General features: G+C 34.9%; 1 protein-coding gene across 1 annotated transcript in view; it reads left to right on the plus strand.

Annotated features, from left to right (window-relative positions):
• The first annotated feature begins 3025 nt into the window (after positions 1 to 3025).
• Positions 3026 to 20146, plus strand: part of LOC106875674 (uncharacterized) — a 55880-nt gene continuing 38759 nt past the window's right edge. Inside the window, exons 1-2 of the mRNA XM_014923915.3 lie at positions 3026 to 3161; positions 17383 to 17577. Of these exons, the coding sequence (XP_014779401.1) occupies positions 17435 to 17577 (143 nt within the window). The 5' untranslated portion in view covers positions 3026 to 3161; positions 17383 to 17434. The remainder of the gene's footprint in view (positions 3162 to 17382; positions 17578 to 20146) is intronic.

The following is a 20146-nucleotide window of genomic DNA, read 5'->3' on the forward strand; positions in this document are numbered from 1 at the left end:
TTGTTTGATCTCTGCCAGGATGGATTTTCATCTCCCCCTAATATCTATTACTTTTAATACAGCACGTCCATAACAGTTGTTATCTTCTACAGATACTACATCAACTATGTATACAATAAGTATGAAAAATAAATGGCTATTTTAAAGAGATATAATTTTAAATAGAAATGCACTTGCAAGGTAAAGGAGAGATATAAATCTAAGCACTGAATAACTAATTTCAGTGACAATGCATATAGAAATAAATAGGTTAATAGGGAATGGAAGAAACGGTTGAAACAGATATAATAAATGAACATACATGTTTCAAAAAAGACTAAGAAAACACATATCATATTTTATCAAGGAGTCTGTGCATGATGGAATGAGTTTTGAAAATCTACATGTCTCTTTCTAAAGCTAACTTCAACCCCGGCTCATTAAATTGAAGTTTTAAATACAAATGCCCCTCACCTTGCAAATAGTATTGCAGAGTGGCAGACTTCTCATGAAAAGTTGCATAAATGGACCAATTTACAACTAGCTAAACATAACCTTTTAGAGTGGACACACACAACAAGGGAGATCTTACCACAATTTCCAGTGGGACGAGCAACTTCACTTGTTATTTTAATTGTTCAACCCAATGTCAGCCTTGATTGAAAGATCTATAATCAAAGCATCATATGTGACAGATATTGAAATATAGGGATGAAAAGGAGAAGGATATGTAAAAGCAATGACAGAATAATTGTTTCTAATTTAGAAACAAGGCCAGTAACTGGGGGTTGGAGGTAATCAATTACATTGACATCAGCAATATTTTGAACTGAGCGATGGAATATTGATTTCAAATTTTGGTGCAAGGCCAACAATTTTGGGGGAAGGGGCTTGTCGATTACATCAACCCCAGTGCTCAACTGGTACTTATTTTATCAACCCTGAAAGGAGTAAAGGTGAAGTCAACTTTGGCAGAATTTGAACTCAGAATGTAAAGATGGACAAAATGCCACTACACATTTTGCCTGGTGTATTAACGATTCTGCCAGCTTGCCATCCCTGACAAAATAGTGATGCCTCAAGTGTGAGAAGAAAGCTGTATGAGTGAAGGAAATAAGATAGAAAAGAACGAAAAGAAAGAGATGGAGAGGAAAAGAAGGTACTGTGAAAGAGCAAGCTAATGGAAAGGGAAAATATGAATCAAAGAGAAAGGAAATTGTAGAAAAAAAGACCGAAATCGAAATAGATGTCAATGATGATTGAGAAATAAAGGAAAGAGAGCAATCCTTCGGAGATGGTTTCAGAAAAGTAAAACTATTTGTTTGGCAAGTTCCATAAAACATTTTCATTTCTTTAGTTTCTTTTTTAACTTACACATCCATCCATCCATACATACATACAACAAAGCTGAAGATCAGTGAAAGTGAGAATACCGACGTTGAACTATTCTGCAGTTACTCTATCCAGATTACAAGTTCAGGTTTATAGCTGTAGTTATTGAGGCTCTAGGATATGCAACACACTGCCTAAATACCAATCTTGAGAAATTAGGCTGCTCAAAACCAGAAAGGAGAAAGCTAATTAAAAGACTACAGATCCAATTGATCACTGGAGCTATAAAAATCTGTAAAACTTTCCAGAAGGTTATCATTTAGATATGAGCATGTCTAGATATGCATAAGGATACATACATAAAACAAAACATACAAATCTGCACATGTACATACATACATAAATACATACAAACAAAAATACCCTGTTGTTGATGTTGAAATTCTAGTAAAGGAGCCTGAGATCTAGGTTAGAGACTATCCTCGGTAATTTTTGGTTATCTCACCCCTATTAAAATATTGCCATTAAAAAACTGGGTTATCTCCCCACTAAAAAATTGAGTTTATGTGACGACAAGAGTTTGGATTAAAAGAGATCCTTTTGATTTAGTATTTCAACACATTGTTGACGTTTGGCCTCCTCAATAGGCATGGTATGATTTGTTATAAAAATATTATCAGATTCAATAAGATGTTTCATCTTTTTCCCCCTTTTTTTTGTTTTGTTTTATTGAGGGTTAAGCAATTTTTTTACTTGAGGGAGATAATCAAAAGTACTGATATTTCTCATAGGACGTGGGGAGATAACCCCATTTTTTTAATGGGGGTGAGATAACCAAAAAGTACCACTGGCTCTTTCTCTATTGGCAAGAAATCTTGAAAATTGAACAATGACTACTTGCATATATGCATCCATCATATATACATACATACATACACAAAAAGTAACAAACTGAGGAAAAGTATTCCTTCAAAGGGTGTGTTCAATTCACAGGCACGTCAGTTGGATACCATATAAATATTGGTATAATTCAATTATAAAGTTAAATTAAATATAGTTATACTATTGTCAATCCAATAATTTATTTATATTACAGTATTACATTAAATACTACGAATATAATGTAACATAATATTATATAACAAACAATTATAAAAACCATAAAAAACCAACAAATTATTTCGACTTATATATATTTTTTCTGATATACAGAATTACAGTTCCTTTATATATAAAGTCATTTCGTCTTTTTCTAAACCATGGCCCTTAAGTGATTAAAGGAACTATGATTATGTATATTAGAAAAAATACATATAAGTCGAAACAATTTGTTGGCCTTTTATGGTTTTTATAATTACAAAAATATATAAATATGAGCAATTCGTGAAACCATAAAACATGTATATGTATGTATGTGCATCTATATGTGTGCAAGTGTATGTTGGTGCGTGCAAATGAAAGACAATGAATGTATGAGTGTGTCTGTGTGTGCGCAACCGTGTTTTTTACAATTTAGCTGCAAAAAATAAACATTAAGGAAAGAAATAAAAATTTTATATGGAAATTGCTGAACAAATAGTTTAACTTTTCTGAAACTATCTCCGAAGGATTGCCGGAAAGAGAATGGTTAGAATATAGTGAGCGAGAAAAAGGGTGTAACAGAAAAAAAAAAAGAAAAGAAAAACAAAAGTGAGATAATGAGTAAAATGAAAAATGTACGTATCTACCGATATGAAAGCTAGCTTTACAAGAATTCCGTTATGACTGTTTTTATTGGTCAAACAAGGCAAGGCGGTATATTTAAATTTTCTTCTCTTTTAAATACGTCTTGTCATGGCTCTTATATATAGGTAATTTTATTTTCTTATATTTTATTAGGCTTATCTAATGAGCTTATTTCATTCTTCTAGTTTATGTTATTTTAATGTTTTAATATGTGTTCTTACATTTGTATTTTATTAATAGATGTTACATTACAATCTTTCTTTAAGTTTGTTTTTGCCGATGACAAAGGTAGAGAAATAAGAATGTTTTTTTTTTTTCTCTCTTTTTTACTCGAGAAAGATATATTTCTCTTTATTTTAATAAAGTAGTTCAAAATGTTTTGGCAGCGTAGACAGACAGGCCTATAGAGAATAAGCCAACAATAGATCGAGAAAGCTGAAGGGAATGGAATTATGTAAAGTTAAATATTTTAATTAATATGGGTTATTTGTAGAATTTCTAATATTGATAATGTTCATTTCCCGAATTGTATCGTTGTCTCCCTAACATAATCGTATTTTTTAAAATTCAAAACAAACCTGTCACTAGCTCGCTCACCGCCATAACTACGTTGAATGTAACACGAACAGTCCTGCTCCACAACTCATTCCGTTCAACTGATGTGGATATTATTCTGGTCTACATTATTGTAAAGTATATAAGCATAAATTACCGTTCGACCATAATATTTCGATTCTGCATAATTGATTTGATTTTAGCTTTTATGCTACCTCTCGAAGAAACAACGGCGATTCATATTTTCTACGTATGAGTTACGCAGAATTTCTTTTAATAAATGTTGCGTCCTTTAAGAAATAAGTATTTAAGCTAATATCTTCCTGACGGAGTTAGTTTCGAGGCGGCATGAGGTTATTATTTATTCGTTTTTAGGTCAGATACATATATTGTGCTACCGCGTACATTTGAAAACGAACGAAATCCTTGCCATCTTTAATATTGACCCAAATAGGGAAGAGTTTTTGTTGTGTTTTTTTTTCCTGCACAAAATTTGACACTAATCTTTGTCATTTTGATAGCAGTTGATAATGGATTTTTCTTTGATATATCGGTAGCTGAAAAAACATTCGTTTTATGGAATATACAGTTGTATAAATAACGTATTGAAATATTTGTATAGAATGCACTTTTAGGGATACTCTTAGGAAATTATGAAAACTGGCCCCTCCATTTATTACCTATTAGATAATAAAGACAATCACTTTATTAATATTTTAACCTCATAGCTAAATGCTAAATTTTCGTTCCGAAATAAAATTATTTAGGGATTATAGTTGTGTGTTCATGAGCACGATATTTATCAAAATATGTAAGTCTGATAATTCTGAATTAGTGAAAGCCTTGTAACGATTCAAATTCATCAGTTAACGGCACCACCAAGTTTTTTCGTCACTGAATTAGAAGTAGAAACAAAAATGGGCATACCTACAAAAGTGTGCCCTCGACTGTGTTTCCTTATAACTTTCAGAATAATGGATATTTTTTTATGAAATATTTCTGCAAATATATTTCAGATGTAGATTTCGATTATATAGGGATTTGTTGCGGAAATTTTTTTCTGCGGGTGGAAATCTTTCTAGCACTTAGGTGAGGGAGGTGTGTTCCGAAACACAGAGCCTTTGAATTTTCACATATAGGAAGAAGTGCTTTTACTATTTATATTTACCCCAGCCCACCTATATTTGATTCATCGCTGTTATTCGATAGAATTTTAAATGCCTTAAATATCCAGTGTAGTGCTTGCATTGGCACATTAAAAAAAAGTAAGCAAGTAATATATTATTTTAGAGTTGACAGATTAGCTTTCTTTTTGCGCCAAATTTCAGGATACTTTTTTCTTTCTACATTTGGTTAGTTATCTGTTTGACATTGTTGGCTTCTCACGAGCTTTTCTTTTTTCACTCGGGTGCTTATAGAATTTCAATTAGGCTTTTCATATTCAAATCATATTACCGTCATATATATATAGCACATAAAAATGTCCTTTCAGACAGCAGCCCCATTTCGTCCGACTAAACCTTAAAACAGAAAACTCCCATCACTTACACATATCAAAGCCCCAATTCCGTTGTGTTGTAACATTTACACTATAATCTAATATATGTGTAGCTATAACTTTAACATTTGACATTGCTATCTTTATACTTATTTTTAATGTTGGTGCTCATTATTTAGTGATGTTGGTTGTATAAGTTTTAGGACAGTCCTTCGCTTGAACCCGCATTTACATCAAACTCGATCTTATGGGATCATCGTTAATTTCCGTAAATTTTTAAAATTTTTTTACTGACCTTTGGAAGGCAACATTTGCTTTGAAAGAGAGGAGAAAGGGAAAAGTGTGTGTGTGTGAGTGAGTGAAGGTGTGTGTTGTGATGACGAGTGGAAGGCAACATTTGCTTTGAAGTGAGAGAAGAAAGTGGAAGATGTATGGATGTGTATGAGAGAGTGAGTGAAAGTGTGTGTTATTGTCTTGTATGTGTAAGTGACACACACTCTCTCTCTCTCTCTCGCATGCACACATACGCACAAAAATGATGTATGCATATGTTTTTATGTATGTACGTGTATATGAAAGATAATGTGTGTGTGTGAGAGAGAGAGAGAGTGAGTGCCACTTACACATACATGCAAAAATATACATACATGACAACAACACACCTTCACTCACTCTCTCTCTCACGTCCATTTCATACACTCATACACGCATCTTTTAATTTCTGCTCTCACTTCAAAGCAAATGTCGCCTTCCAAAGGTCAGTAAAGGAATAAAAAGATTTTTACTGAAATTAACGAACAATCGAGTTTGATGCAAATGCGGGTTCAACTGAAGGAATGCCAGCTATGTTCCCATATGATTGAGTTTGACACAAATGCAGGTTCAACCAAAACAATGCCAATTTTAGTGTTACTGGTGTTGGTAATGGTGATCAGAGTATAAACACAGCAGGGATGAATACTTAAAAATTTCATTTCACAATCATGAGATTTTGAGCTCAATTCTTCTGTGATGTATCTTGAGTGAGTATCTTTTACTACAGCTTTGGATTGATAGAAATTGCAGGGAACCTTGTCAGATGGTTGTACCTGTAATTTAAAGATTCGGTTTTTTCACACATCGTGGCTTGTTGATTCCATCCGAGAAATTATGGGTAGATGACTCGGCCATTTACATACTAATTCAGGAACAAGTAGTAAAGTTGATCAAACAACTGAATATTCATTGTTGGAACACACAAAGATATAATACTTATTACAATGATAGTAGTTATTGCTGGTTAGTGTTATTGTTTATGGTAGGGAAGGATATATTGACCTAAAGTGCTTATGATCCATGGCATTTCAACCATATCTAGGACTGCAATTGTCTCATATGTTCTTTTATGTAAGATTTAAAGTTATGGATGGAATTTTGTTTTTGCTGGTGGTTTAGCACTGATTACTGGGTTTTCTTCTCCACTGCTGTAGCTTTCACACACACACATCCACAGAGGTACATTCACAAACATGCCTACACTTACATATACATTCTCTCAAGAAAATACACACATAATGTGAAAAATATGTTTTCAATGATGTGTTCATGTGTATATAAAGTACATAAAATCTAATTCTGTAGTGCTACAGTCACGTACATTGTCTTTTGAGGGGAAATCTTTGGCATTTTGTTACATGCAAGAGTCACAGAAGAGTTCTTCCGTTTTCAGAGAAAAGTTTCAATAAGTTCAAAGAGTGGGAAAGATATTAAAAAATTGTCCAGAAAGTGTCATCATGGAAAAAGCTTGTTGAATTCGATGATGTGTGCAGGAACACCTAACCTTGCTTCATGATATCAAAGTTGTCATTGCTCATGATGAAGAATGTCATTTGCTGCAGAATGTAGATGGCACAGTCAAGATACAAGTTGTGAAGGAACTTGAATGCAACCATGAAGAAGCAGACACCAGGCTGTTCTTGCATTGTCAATATGCTGCTGCATCTCTCCCTTCGGCTTCAAGCAGTACACCAGCAATCATTATAAAGTGCCCAGACACTGATGTTTTTGTTATTGGCATAGCAAAGGCTCATCAAATTCAGGCCCAGCTACTCTTTCACACTGGTAGAGGCAACAACAAGCATACACTTAATCTAACAGCTACACAAAATCAACTTGGAGACAGTGTTGCCTTTGCCCTCATTGGCCTTCATTGTTTTACAGGCTGTGACTCAACAAGCTATTTCTGTGGCCGGTCTAAGAAGAAAGCCTTGAAGCTCATGATTGAATCTGTTGATTTTCAAGCAGCCTTTCAACAATTTGGTGCAACATTCTCTGTAGAAGATGGTCTGCTACACACAGTGGAGAAATTTGTTTGTAGACTGTATGATCAAGATTGAGTGTCAATACAGCACGGTATAACAAGTTCTTGATGGGCACTAAAGCGGAGATGAACATGCCTCCCACACATGATGCCATGGTGAAACACTACCAAGCAGGTGTACCTACCAGATGTCTTGAACAGTTTCCCAGTATCCCCAGCCTACACAACCTTGGTGACCCTTCATATCTTACCACTACACTTAGTAACACTCATATCACACTGTTACATACTCATAGCAATCAAGCTGTGACCACTTGACTCTCACCAGTGACTGCATATAATGTACTTCATTCTTTATTGAGAATTTGTGCAATCTACTTATTCAACCATGCCAAACAATTCTATGTAACATATACTGCAGTCAAAACATCCTGATCAAGTTGAAGCTGCAGTTGTAAAAGGTTGTCAGTGTGCTATAAATAAAGTTGATCATCTTGGTGAAATCACATGTGATCAAGACTTCTGGCAGTTTTCAGTGTTTAAGAAGACACGTCAAGCTAAGTAAAATCATGGTTGTCTTTGCATACAGGCTCGTCCCCTACATCCCTCTTCAGCTGAGCAATCCTAATCTTGCAGGCTCATGGATGCTCATACCATATAAAAAGCACCATTGCCAGTGCCACATGAAGACACCTGTGCCGGTACTGCATAAGTGCACCCAGTATACTCTTTAACATGGCTGGCATTATAAAGGCATCCAGCTATAGAGACCATGCTCAAACAGACATGGAGCCCAGGCAGCTTTTCAGCTGCCCAGCTCCTGTCAAATCATCCAGCCCATGCCAGCATGGGAAATGGACATTAAATGATAATGATGATAGAGTGGGGAGTACATTTGGGCAGGTGACAAAAAACTATATGCTCTTGTTTAATAAAAAAAAATGTAATTTCACCTACATTACAGACTGATCTCATTAGAGATTTTTGGAAATATGCTATAACTTAAGTGAATCTACAGATGTTTCCACTTGCAAACACTTGTACATTTTATTTTTTTAGGTGATCAGAAAAACATAATTTCTACTACCTTTATAAATTTAATTCTAGTGAAAGAAACAACTGGATAAAACCTATTCAATTTGATTGAAGAAATAAAAAAAAAAAATGTATCCAGGCTTACAAATTTTGTTGGCTTTTGCATCATATGGTGTTTCAAACATTGGAAGATACAACAATTCTATGTGGTCTAGGCTAAAAGATGTCTCCTTTCTATGTGCAGCTCAAATTCACTGGCATTATAATCAATATGTTGTGTCAAAGTTGCCCTCAACATAGAATTTCAGTTCTCTGAAGTTTCCCACTAGTTTAACCATACTGAAATGAGGAGAAATATATATAACTGTTTAAAGTAATGAATACAGTTACAGAATTTGAACCAACATACTTTCCCTTTTGAAAAACCTTCATCTAATTGGTGGCATAAGCACGGTAGTGTTTAATATTTTGATGAATTTGGAAAAGCTTGAGTCTTATTTTAATGTAAGTGACCTAACCAAATTAAAGTTTGGTATAAGACTCACAGCAAAGATAAAATAGGAAATGTCAGGCCACTAGTTTCTTTTTTTTTTTAAGTGGCAACACTTATTGTACTATAATTGGAAAGATTGATTTTTTTTTCTAACAAATTAAAGTTGATCTGGATGATCTGCACAAAAAAATTAGTCTTGCATTCCAAGAGTCTTAACAGACTGTGTGATAACAATGGTCTGAAAAGATAACTTAATGATGTTGGTTTGTTGATTAAATTCTTAACAGAATGTACAAGTTGCCACAAAAAAGTAACACTCTTATAGAAATAAAAATGCCAAAGAAAAGTGTTTGACTATACTAGAAGCTCTTAGTCAAGTAAAATGTATACTTCCATTAACCAGAGGTATTTTTTGAAGATCTGGCGAAATTATGCCCCTACAGTAGCTTTAAATCAAATTTCAAGACCCACATTTTCAGAGCTAAATTTTACTGGAAACAGTTTTAGTATTATTGAACAACAGTATAGAAAAATCATTTGTGTTGGTTGTGGGGAAAAAATTCCATTTAAGAAAGAGGGAATTCCAACAGATAAAGAAAAAATCTAGATTTGTTGTGTACTTCAACACTTTTGCCTTTATATTTTTATCGCACCAATCAGTAATATTGAAGTTGTGAGAATATTTTCACTTGTATCTTCAAAAAACATTACTGAGAAATAGAATGCAGCTTAAACTCTTTGATGCTGTTGTGAGAATTAAGGCAGGACTATTGTGCATGAACAAATGTTATTAAGGACTTCATTCCATCTTAAAAGATATCAGGCAATTTTGTATCTCATACAGACTACACTATAGGTTCTACTTCATCCAACAAGGATGACACTACTGAACTTGTTAGATATAGAACTTGTTATATGACACAAATATCAGAATCATATTTCAATACATTTAGCTTTTCGGGGTAATGATTTTTTATCATGAGTTGTTTGGATTCAAAGTTAGGTTTCATTTTTGCAACCCTGTCTCTGACTGAAGCATGAAACAAAAACTTCATCTTCTCTATACACATCACATCCCTATTCTTATTGTATTGTGACATATACTGTACATTTGACAGACATACACCATAGATTAATGTTGTTGTTGATAGTGACAGTGGTTGTGTGTTTTTTGTATGGGTAATGTAAGTTATGGTAATAAACGTAGTGGGGGTTGTGTTGGTGATGTAATTTGATCTCAAGTTAATCCTCATTGAGCCAAGATTTGAAGTGCCTCTAATTAAAGGTATTTCAGCCATATTTTAAGATACATCTATGTCTACATTATCTCATACTTGCATTGATATATACACACAACATACACATATGTATGTATGTATTTATCAACTGACAAAAGTGAAACTGATGTACTGATCTCCAATATTGCAGCATATTAATGTTTTGGCTTTTTTCATGTAGTGTTTCGCTTGATTATTATACATTGATACATTTGGGCTAGTATCCTCATCTTAGTTGTTATAGTCACAAGGTTAAGATGCATTTTGTATTTGGTGTTCTCAGAATTTTGAACTGAACCCCTTTATTAAATATCTATGATGGTAAATTGTTCTCATTTTGTTGACCATATTAGGAATGCTCTCTTCTTCATTATTAGTCAAGTGATATTGCTTGCTTATTCTGCTTGAACCAGAGTTTATATTGTTTTTGATTGAAACTTTATTTTAATGTTCTTTCTCAGACTCCCATATTCTTTTCAGCTTTATACTAGGCTAACTGAAGAAGTTATCAAAGCCCAGTGTACTTAGTGATTCTTTTAGTTGTCTTCCTTTATTCCTTATCTGTTATTTTGATTTTGCTCCACAAGAGTTGGTGTCTTCTCTTTATTTTTCCTTTCTTCCACAAATGATCAACCATACCTAGTTTTTCAGTTTCCTCAGGTATTGTCATTACCTTCAATACAGTTCACAACTGAAGAGAGAAAGGATACTAAACTAGCCTTCTTGGATGAACTAATAACTCATACAGAGTGAGGATACACAACAGTTGTATATCAGAAGCCTACACAAATTTGCCACATAATGCTTGAACTTTTATTTTTGAAAGGTGGTGTCTACAGTCTGCATCAGTCCCATGCAGCTGTGAAGGTGAATATAAAGGTGAGACCAGCCATCTCCCAATAGAATTAAGGTTAAAGGGACAGGAAAGTCAGGCATGGTTGCTTTTTTTAATTTTATTTATATATACAATATACATGCTAATGAAAAACTCTTGAGTTTGCCAGCAATGGAGTTTTGTTGCGTGGGTTTTTTTTTTTCCTTTTCCTGGTTATTTTGCATACTTTCAACGAATGTGACATCAAAATCATGTCTAAACGGCTCCTTTCCCCTCAAAAGGAAAGATTTGGCTGCTATTTCTTGCACGCCTTGCTACCATGTAAGAGGTATTTTAGGTCCTTTATCACAAATAGCTGTGGTAGTAGGGTGTGCTAGAAATAACCAAATCTTTGGAGGTTAGATACATTGAATGCACTTGAAAATACCTATGGAAGTCATTTTCATTGTAAAAAAAATTTGTAATGGTATTCCTTGAAAATAATTTTAAAAAACATTAAAATATTGTCTTTTTAAAGAAAGCTAAAATATAAATACTTACTGTGCAAACAACTTACATTTTTGAAATCACATTCACTTAAAAATTTCTAAATGATTAGAATATTGTGTTTAACAAAAGAGAAAATAGAAACATTCTTTCTTCTATAATAAATACTCTTGTGTTTTTCTGTTACACCATATGAATGAGAAAGGAAAGAGTGATGGCAAAATGTGAATGTTTGTATGTGTGAGTGAGCATTCAACGCTGAAAAGAAAAATCAAATAATGTTTCAACTCTGAGTATGTGTGTGCATGTACAAGGAAGTTTGTGAATGTTTGTATGTGCGATTATTATGTACCTTATTTATATATAAAACTAGCAGAAATACCCGGCGTTGCCCGGGTTAAAGAGAATAACGAAATCTAAAAACGCCGTCTAGACTACGCATCATCTTTATATATAAAGATGTATATACACACACGCACCCAAACAAACGTATATATATATATATCAATATAAATATATGAAAGTCAATGAAGTTTTGTAAAAGAAGGTGATCATGTACATACTTTCTTGCTGTTGTGATTATAACACCTCATTGTAAACTATGTTCCTTTTTCCCTTGTGGAGCATATACAAATAGGTTTTTTGTTGCTGCCCACTCTTGAGCAGCCAACATACAGTTGTCCATGTGAGAAGCAGGGCTCTTCCAAGAGAAGACCAGCTACAGACAGTGTTTGACCCTGATATTTGTTTATGGACATGGCAAAAGTCACACGAAGGGGGAATTGTAGTCTTCTGAATGTAAAAGGAATGTCTGCTCCTGATGGAGTAAGAGGAATTCTTGGAATAAAGACGTCATCCCCTTTTGCACATCCAGAAAGAATGGTAGCCTCGATAACGTGTGACATCATTTTCTAAATAATGCTCATCTGTTATGTTCGGGTTAAAATTTCATCAACATCAAAAATATATGAATTTTCATGGGAGTTATGGCCGTTATGCAAAGAATATAATTTCCAAATTTCATAAAGATCCATTCAGTACTTTTGACGTAGTTTTGGATAAGAAAACAAATGACTAATGTGTGTGTTTGTGTGCATGTGTATGTGTGTGTGATGGGTGTATATATGTATAGATATCTGTATGCATGTATATATGTATATATGTGTACATATTACATGTACATCTATATATATATATACATCTACACATGTATACATATACATGTATGTATAGATCTATATATATATATACATATACGTTTACATCTATATGTATTCATATACATCTCTTTCTCTCTTTCTCTCTCTCTCTCTCTGAAAGTATCTGTCATTACAGTATCGAAATGGTGTACATATACATGTATATGTATACATATACATGTCTCTCTCTCTCTGTGAAAGTATCTGTCACTACAGTATCGAAATGTGATTGTTTCAGTTAGTGGAATAGTTTCATTTTTAAAGTGAAAGTATTTGACATGAGTGTTTTTGTTTCACTTTTGACACGTAATACTTAAATAGTGGAGGAGATATTATGTTGCCGTGTGCTCGAACTCTGCAAGAAGTTAATAATTTTTTTTTACTAAAACACAACTGGAACCCTAAGTAAGGCATGTGTAAAATTTGAATGAAATTGGTTGCGTAGTTCTCGAGTTTTAGGGATTCACACAGACAGACACACACATTCTCATTTTTATATATATAGATACTACAATTAGCCGTCATTTTTGACTAGTTTTAACAAAAAAATTTTTTTTTTTTATTAAGTCACTGTCTAATTGAAAGATAAGAGTTCCTTCCCTTTCAGGATAAAGATTATTTTCGGAGACTTTTTCCATTATGCACCATTTTTGGATATATATACCCCAAAAACACCTAATATCTCCACAACCACTTATCTGATTTATGCGAAATTTATTTCATTCCATCTGTATTTCCATTTCAGTGGGGACTTAATTCATAGTATTTTCCTAGTATGCGCCAGTTTGGCTGAGTAACATTGCAAGCAAGCAAGGTTCAATTTGACTTTTAATAGTACATATATATAAGAGAGAAAGAGAATGACAAGAAGGGACCAAGGCTTCTGGCAGTTTGCTGTGCTTGAGAAGATACATCTAGCTAGGTAAAATTAAGGCTGTCGTTGCATACAGGCTGTCCCTTCACCCCTCTTCAGCCAAGTGATCCTAATCTTGTGGACTCATAGGTGCTGGTGCCATGTAAAGAGCACCTGTGCCATGTAAAAACACCCAGTACACTCTGTAAAGTGGTAGACATTTAGGAAGGGCATCCGCCATAGAAATCATGCCAAAACACATGGAGTCCAGGCAACTCTTTTGCTTGCCAGCTTCTTGTCAAACTGTCCAACCTATGCCAGCATGGAAATCATTAAATGATGAGGATGACTGGAAGCTGAGATTACCAAAAGAATTGGCAATTTAACTTTCTCAGTACGCTGAGTATAGAACTCCTTTAATTAAAATGGCTAAGCCTCCTAATTTTAAGTACCTAATTGTTTTACAGAACAACGTAATAGTGAATATGTGTTGTGGTTTTCAGTTCAATCCCTGGGTCAATAGGACAAAGCAGCCAGTTATCAAGCACTTTCCACTTGTGGTCATCCTCTTACGTATTCAAGAACATGTGTGAATTAAGGGAGATTTGACAGCTAATTCTTGCTGGTTATGTGACCACTTAGAGGTTGACTCATAGACAGTAATCATAAAGGTGACCCATTCAACTAACGCTTGCTTGGTTGGATGGGTTATCAGTATCTGCATCGGCTTGCATACATGGTACCAGAGAAAGCCTGCTAACTTTGTTATTTATTCTTTATTGTGCCATCAGCACTAGAGATTGTTCCATAAAACAGGCAGGATTAATGAGTGCCCCCTACCCTGTATCAGTGTTTATTTGGAGTTATTATTCCTAGATTAGTACTTTTCAATGCAAGGTTCTGGATATCGGTTGAATATCATCTTTCTCCCATTAATTTCTTATTCTTCGTGTTGCTAAGACTCCAGCAGTTGAGTAAAGAAGTATTAGGCAAAACGCAGGTTCTCCATTAGGTTTTATTTACAATATATACACAGGTGTGGTATGTTGCTCTTTTGCAGTCATCTCATGCGGTATAAATTCATTGTTCTCCATTACGCGGGCCATTGCCTCAGGAGACGCAACAAGCGGACTAGCCTAGAGGACAAGCCAGTGAAGTGTGCTCTGCTAGCAGTCGCAGTGAGAAAAGTGAGAACGAACCTCGAGGTTTCTTTCCTTTTATAGTTTTGCCATCGCAAGCCTTGTTGTGAGCTCGCACATGGCAAATGGATGCAGGTGAGGTCTCACTCCAGTCTCGGAGATGGCAATGGCTGTCGCGAGATCTCATTCAATATGGCACTGACTGCTTGTGCCACTACACAGCCTAGGAAGTCTATTTCTTGTACATTTCATTTTTAGCACGTGTGGTACTGTTGTGTGTCTTTTGTATCAGCAACTGCTTTACAGAGTACAAGGTGCAATTTTTTTGCATGCCACTAGTATTAGTGTTATAGAGACAGGCAGTAAGCTGAACATTTAGACAGGTAGAAATGTGTGACAAATAGAAAGATAGGAAGGAATAATAAACAGATTGATAAAATGACTAGAGTTTAATAAAATCAGATTTAATTTTGAAAACTCCTGCCTCTCACAATATAGAAACATTTCTCATGGCCCTAGCAGCCAAAGTGGAAAAGATGTTGCCCTGGAGGATGGCAAGGGAGAGACACTGGAACAGCCACTCACTCACGGGGCTCACACTTGCAGACAGCTATCTCTGCCCTGATAGCAGTGAGTAGGGATATGGTCCAATGTCCAAGAATGTCAGAGGTCTCCACTGCCACAGGCTTGATAATAAACCTGCTGGAGAGCAACTGATACCTTGACATTTTGCTTTTCTTAGCCAGATGAGCAGTGAAGCATGTAGCATCCCAGATGAGGAGCCTACTGCCATGGAATGGGAAAATTATCATACAGTCTAACCTTTTACGATCCCCGCAGTCTAGCCCTGCTGGCTCGAGCTGAGGAGGGAAGCCTGTGACATCTAGCCATGCTTTATGATCTTGTTAAGAGTGGCATGGCATGGAAGGCAGCCAGCATGACTCTTGAGAGCAGGACATAAGACTCTTCTACTCTGTAGACATCACAAAAAGAAAATTGACTGGTATTTGTATGGTGATAAAATCTCTTGTGTTTTTTTTTCAACAATACAGCTAATTGCAACTCCTGTGATTTTTCAGTCAATGTTTTGCTACATTGACAACAGATTTGGTGCTGGCTGAGTGCCACCCAGTGCACCCTGTAAAGTGATTGGTATTAGAAAATGTATCCAAAGCTGACATTGGAGCTCAGTGCTACCCTGTAGCTCGCCAAATCCTATGAAACTATCCAACACATACCAGCATAGAAAACATGATAAATGATGATGACGACGACGACAACGATGTGTATATGCATATAGGCATATATGCAGGCAGGGCTGAAATTTTCTTCCTAATCACTTTCAGGTTTAGTCTCAGTGGGTAACATCTCGAGTAAGTGTCCTCTAGATGTAAGCTAACTAAAGTCTGTTTTGTTTATGGGAGTGATTTCATATTGCCCTTGTGCTGCCAGTTGTGTCATTTGCTCATAATCCACTACAAAAGCATATCCTAGCTTCTTGACATTTGTGAGCTTTGTAAACAAAAGGCTCATTTCAGTGTCATTTATTTCCAATTTTCCATGTAGCTATGTCCTGGCTGTTTTTTGTTTGATAAACTTGGAGATTATTACTTCACTTGGAAACAGGTGGGGTTGAGAACAAAAAGAGCACCTGACCATAGAAAATTCTATTAATGTGGCTGTGTGGTAAGTAGTTTGCTTACAAACCACATGGTTCCGTGTTCAGTCCCACTGCGTGGCACCTTGGGGCTGACCAAAGCCTTGGGAGTGGATTTGGTAGACAGAAACTGAAAGAAGCCTGTCGTATATATGTGTGTGTATATATATGTATATGTTTGTATGTCTGTGTTTGTCCCCCCCTCCCCAACATCGCTTAACAACCGATGCTGGTGTGTTTACATCCCCGTAGCTTAGCAGTTCGGCAAAAGAGACCAATAGAATAAGTACTAGGCTTACAAAGAATAAGTCCCGGGGTCGATTAGCTCGACTAAAGGCAGTGCTCCAGCATGGCCACAGCCAAATGACTGAAACAAGTAAAAGAGTAAAATCTTTTAAAGCATGAAATTTGTTGTAATTTTAGCCAATCAAATCCATCTATTGTCAATGTGCTTTTGCAATAGTATAAAACATGGCATGTATTTTTGTTTTCAAGTGGTACATGGCAAAAAAAAATTCTTTTTGAGAAATTAATAAAAACAATACAAAACTTTTAAAGATAAAGATACTTAATGAAAGAAAACAACAAATTAACATTTACAATGAAATTTTGTGATACCCTGTAAAACCCTAACCCTACCATGGTGGTATCAGCTAGTTGCTAAGGAACATATACAAAAAACAAACTATAGATTTCTACAATGGCAAGAATCAGTGGATCTTTCTCTCTCATTTTTTCCTCTTTTTTTCCATGCATTATAATACTGGAAAAATATCAATGCTTTTTATACAAGATATTTTGTTATAGGATTTCACTGGCTATAATTAGTGGTGTGTTATACACAAATGCCTATGATATATAGATAAATATGATTAATTAAAGTAGGGAAAATATTGGTTTGAGATGTTAATCATAATAGTTAGTGACTGTTATTTTTTATTTTTCTTTACTTGATTGACTTTGTATAATGTTCAAATTTATCAATTTTATGCTCATTAATTTTTTAAAATTCTCTTTCAGGTTTTAGCTTTTTTTTTTTTTCCCTGTCTTTTACAAATTGATTCTACAAAATATGGCTTCAGCAGTTCCCCATACTTTAGGCTTGGATTTAGTGGAACAAAGTGACTTATTCACTAAGGAAGCTTTGGAAAGCTTTGAAGACCATTTCACCTGGCTTGATGAGATTTTAGAGACAGCTAAAACTGCTTTTCAAAGGTATGTATTTCTTATTTAGTACAATTATATGTAACTAGTACATCATCTGGTACAGTTGCTAAAGTATGATGAGAAACTACCAAAAAAACATGGTTTCGCTTAACACTTTAGCATTCAAATTATTCTGTCACATATGCTTATGAATTCACATTGTTTTGAATTAATCATGCATTCTCATAGCTTTCAGATTTCAATAGTATAATTGTATATCTTTAGAATGATATTATAGGGCAGGTGTTAAGAGGCCAGATTTTGAGTTAGAACATAAAACAAGTAGAATTTATGGATCTGGCCAGTTTCAATATAAAGCAAAGTAGAATATTTGGGCTGGATATGGCCAGTTTAAATACTAAAGAGTTAATCCTTATTCTTTTAATTTCCATCTGTACTTAATAACCATTTAGCATTTAAACTGACCATATCCGGCCCAAATATTCCACCTTGTTTTATATTGAAACTGGCAAGATCCAGCCTCTCACACTTACCTTACAATGTCATTCTAAAAATAAATAATCGCATCTTCTAAATCTAATAATGTATTATTAATTTAAAACAATATGAATAAACATTACATTTGACAAATTAAAATGCTAAAGGGTTAAAGGACTGGAGGGTGGAGGAGAGAGGAGCTCCGTGAGGTTTATCCCCTTTGACATTGCATACTGTATCTTGTAATGATCCAATGAACTCTTAAGCTGTTTCACTTTAAACAAAAAAATCCTCATCAATAGAACCTTCTTCAATGCTTTTTAGTGGGTTAAAAAAGAAAATTCTGAAGAATATTTATCCTTGGTCAACCTTGATCAAGCAAACCTAAGGATTAAACATAACTATGGTCATTCATACTTTTTTTAGATACAGTTTAGCAAAGACTTAATCATCCAATGTGTTGTTTTACAATTTTTCAAGACTGCATAATGTAATTTGAGAAAGATTTCACTGCTGGCATTCATTGACCATATGGAGGGTCTCATTGTAAGAGGAAATGATTGCATAGACCATGGGGTTGATAATGTTTTACAACCTGCCAAGAAGTTGACAGTATCTTGTAGACAGCAGCAACACTATGAAATTGATTTCATTAACTTGCAATACAGAGTTAAATTTCTCCTACACGGTACCTGAATTAAGCTATTAAGGGGAAGATTTAGCTTTCACATGTCCAGTATTACAGAAAACCAGAGATAAGCTCCAGCTAGCTCATTGTGATTTGAAAAAGATTTCTTTTCTTTTTTTTTTTTTTTTTGTTATAATCATCATCACTTAATGTTTATATACCATACTGGCATAGCTTGGGCAATTCAGCAGCATCTGATGAGTTAGAGGACTTCATGCCCCAGTATTTTTGGAATGGTTTTTATGGCTGGATGCCCTTTCTAACACCAGTCACTTTAGAGAGTGTATTGAGTGCTTTTCCATCACACCAGCAGTAATGCTTTGCAGTTTGCTAGACTAAGGATTCTAAAGTAGCCTCAATAAATGCAGGAGAATAAGAGAGAGAGAGAGAGAGAGAGAGAGTGTATGCAATGATTCTAGGTGGGGGTGATGAGAGGAACAGATCCATAGTTGTGAGAAGTTGGTATTAGAGAAGGAAGTAATTGAAGTGATGGAAAAAGAAAGGGATTTGTGTCAGGTTGGAAGTTGAAGGGACAGTGAACAGAGGAGTGATGAGACTTGTTGTGGTAGGTGAGGCAAACAGCCCTGATTTTCTTCTACTACACTCTCTGATCACAGAGAAATGGTTACCAAATTTTTTTGGAACCCTTATATGAATCGCAAAACTTGTATCTATACTTTATGAACAACCTCAGCTACCTTACTTGTTAATAAGGTATCTGTTATAAACCCAAACTGGAATATCTAAGTTTAAAAGGTTTTAATCAACTAAAAATACAGCAATCTAAATTGTAAGCAAAACCAAACTACAATGAAATAACAGTTTTATGCAGCAAGTTGCTACAGTGTCGACTAACTAAAAACCAACACTGAACACGTCGTGCGGCAAACTGAACAGAATTCCGTCCAGCCGCACTGCAGGCAAATAACGGCAATCGAGACAATTAAAATCACGTGATCAAAACTAAAATCACAACATTTTTCCCCCCTTAAAGAAAAAGAACAATTAACTAACAAAATGCACAATACAAACATAACCATGAGCCAATCACAACAACATAATAATGAGGCATTTCATAAGCGTAACACATCATCAATCATAAATTTAACTTATCAGGAACTTTTTTTTGTTCTGGATGAATGCCAGTGCAAAGTAGTTTGAGGTTCTGGTTCTTGAGCTGGTGTAGGTGGGACAGAATCAATCATAGTACCTGAAAACCACCATGGTGTTCATGCACTTGAGATTCAGTGTCAGCAACATCAGTTTGATCCTTACTTAACTGATACTCCTCAGTTGTTTTGCCAGTAGGAGCTAAATCTTTAATGGACACAGTACTTTCACGTCCACCTGGGCACTGCACCCTCCCGTGGTTAGGGTTAATTTGTATCAATTGGGCTTCATCTACTAACGGATCATGCTTATTGCGTACATGTCATTTAACAAACACTTTAG

The sequence above is a fragment of the Octopus bimaculoides genome, chromosome 8 (genome assembly GCF_046866305.1).
Source record: "Octopus bimaculoides isolate indiv1 chromosome 8, ASM4686630v1, whole genome shotgun sequence".
In the NCBI taxonomy this organism is placed as follows: domain Eukaryota; kingdom Metazoa; phylum Mollusca; class Cephalopoda; order Octopoda; family Octopodidae; genus Octopus; species Octopus bimaculoides.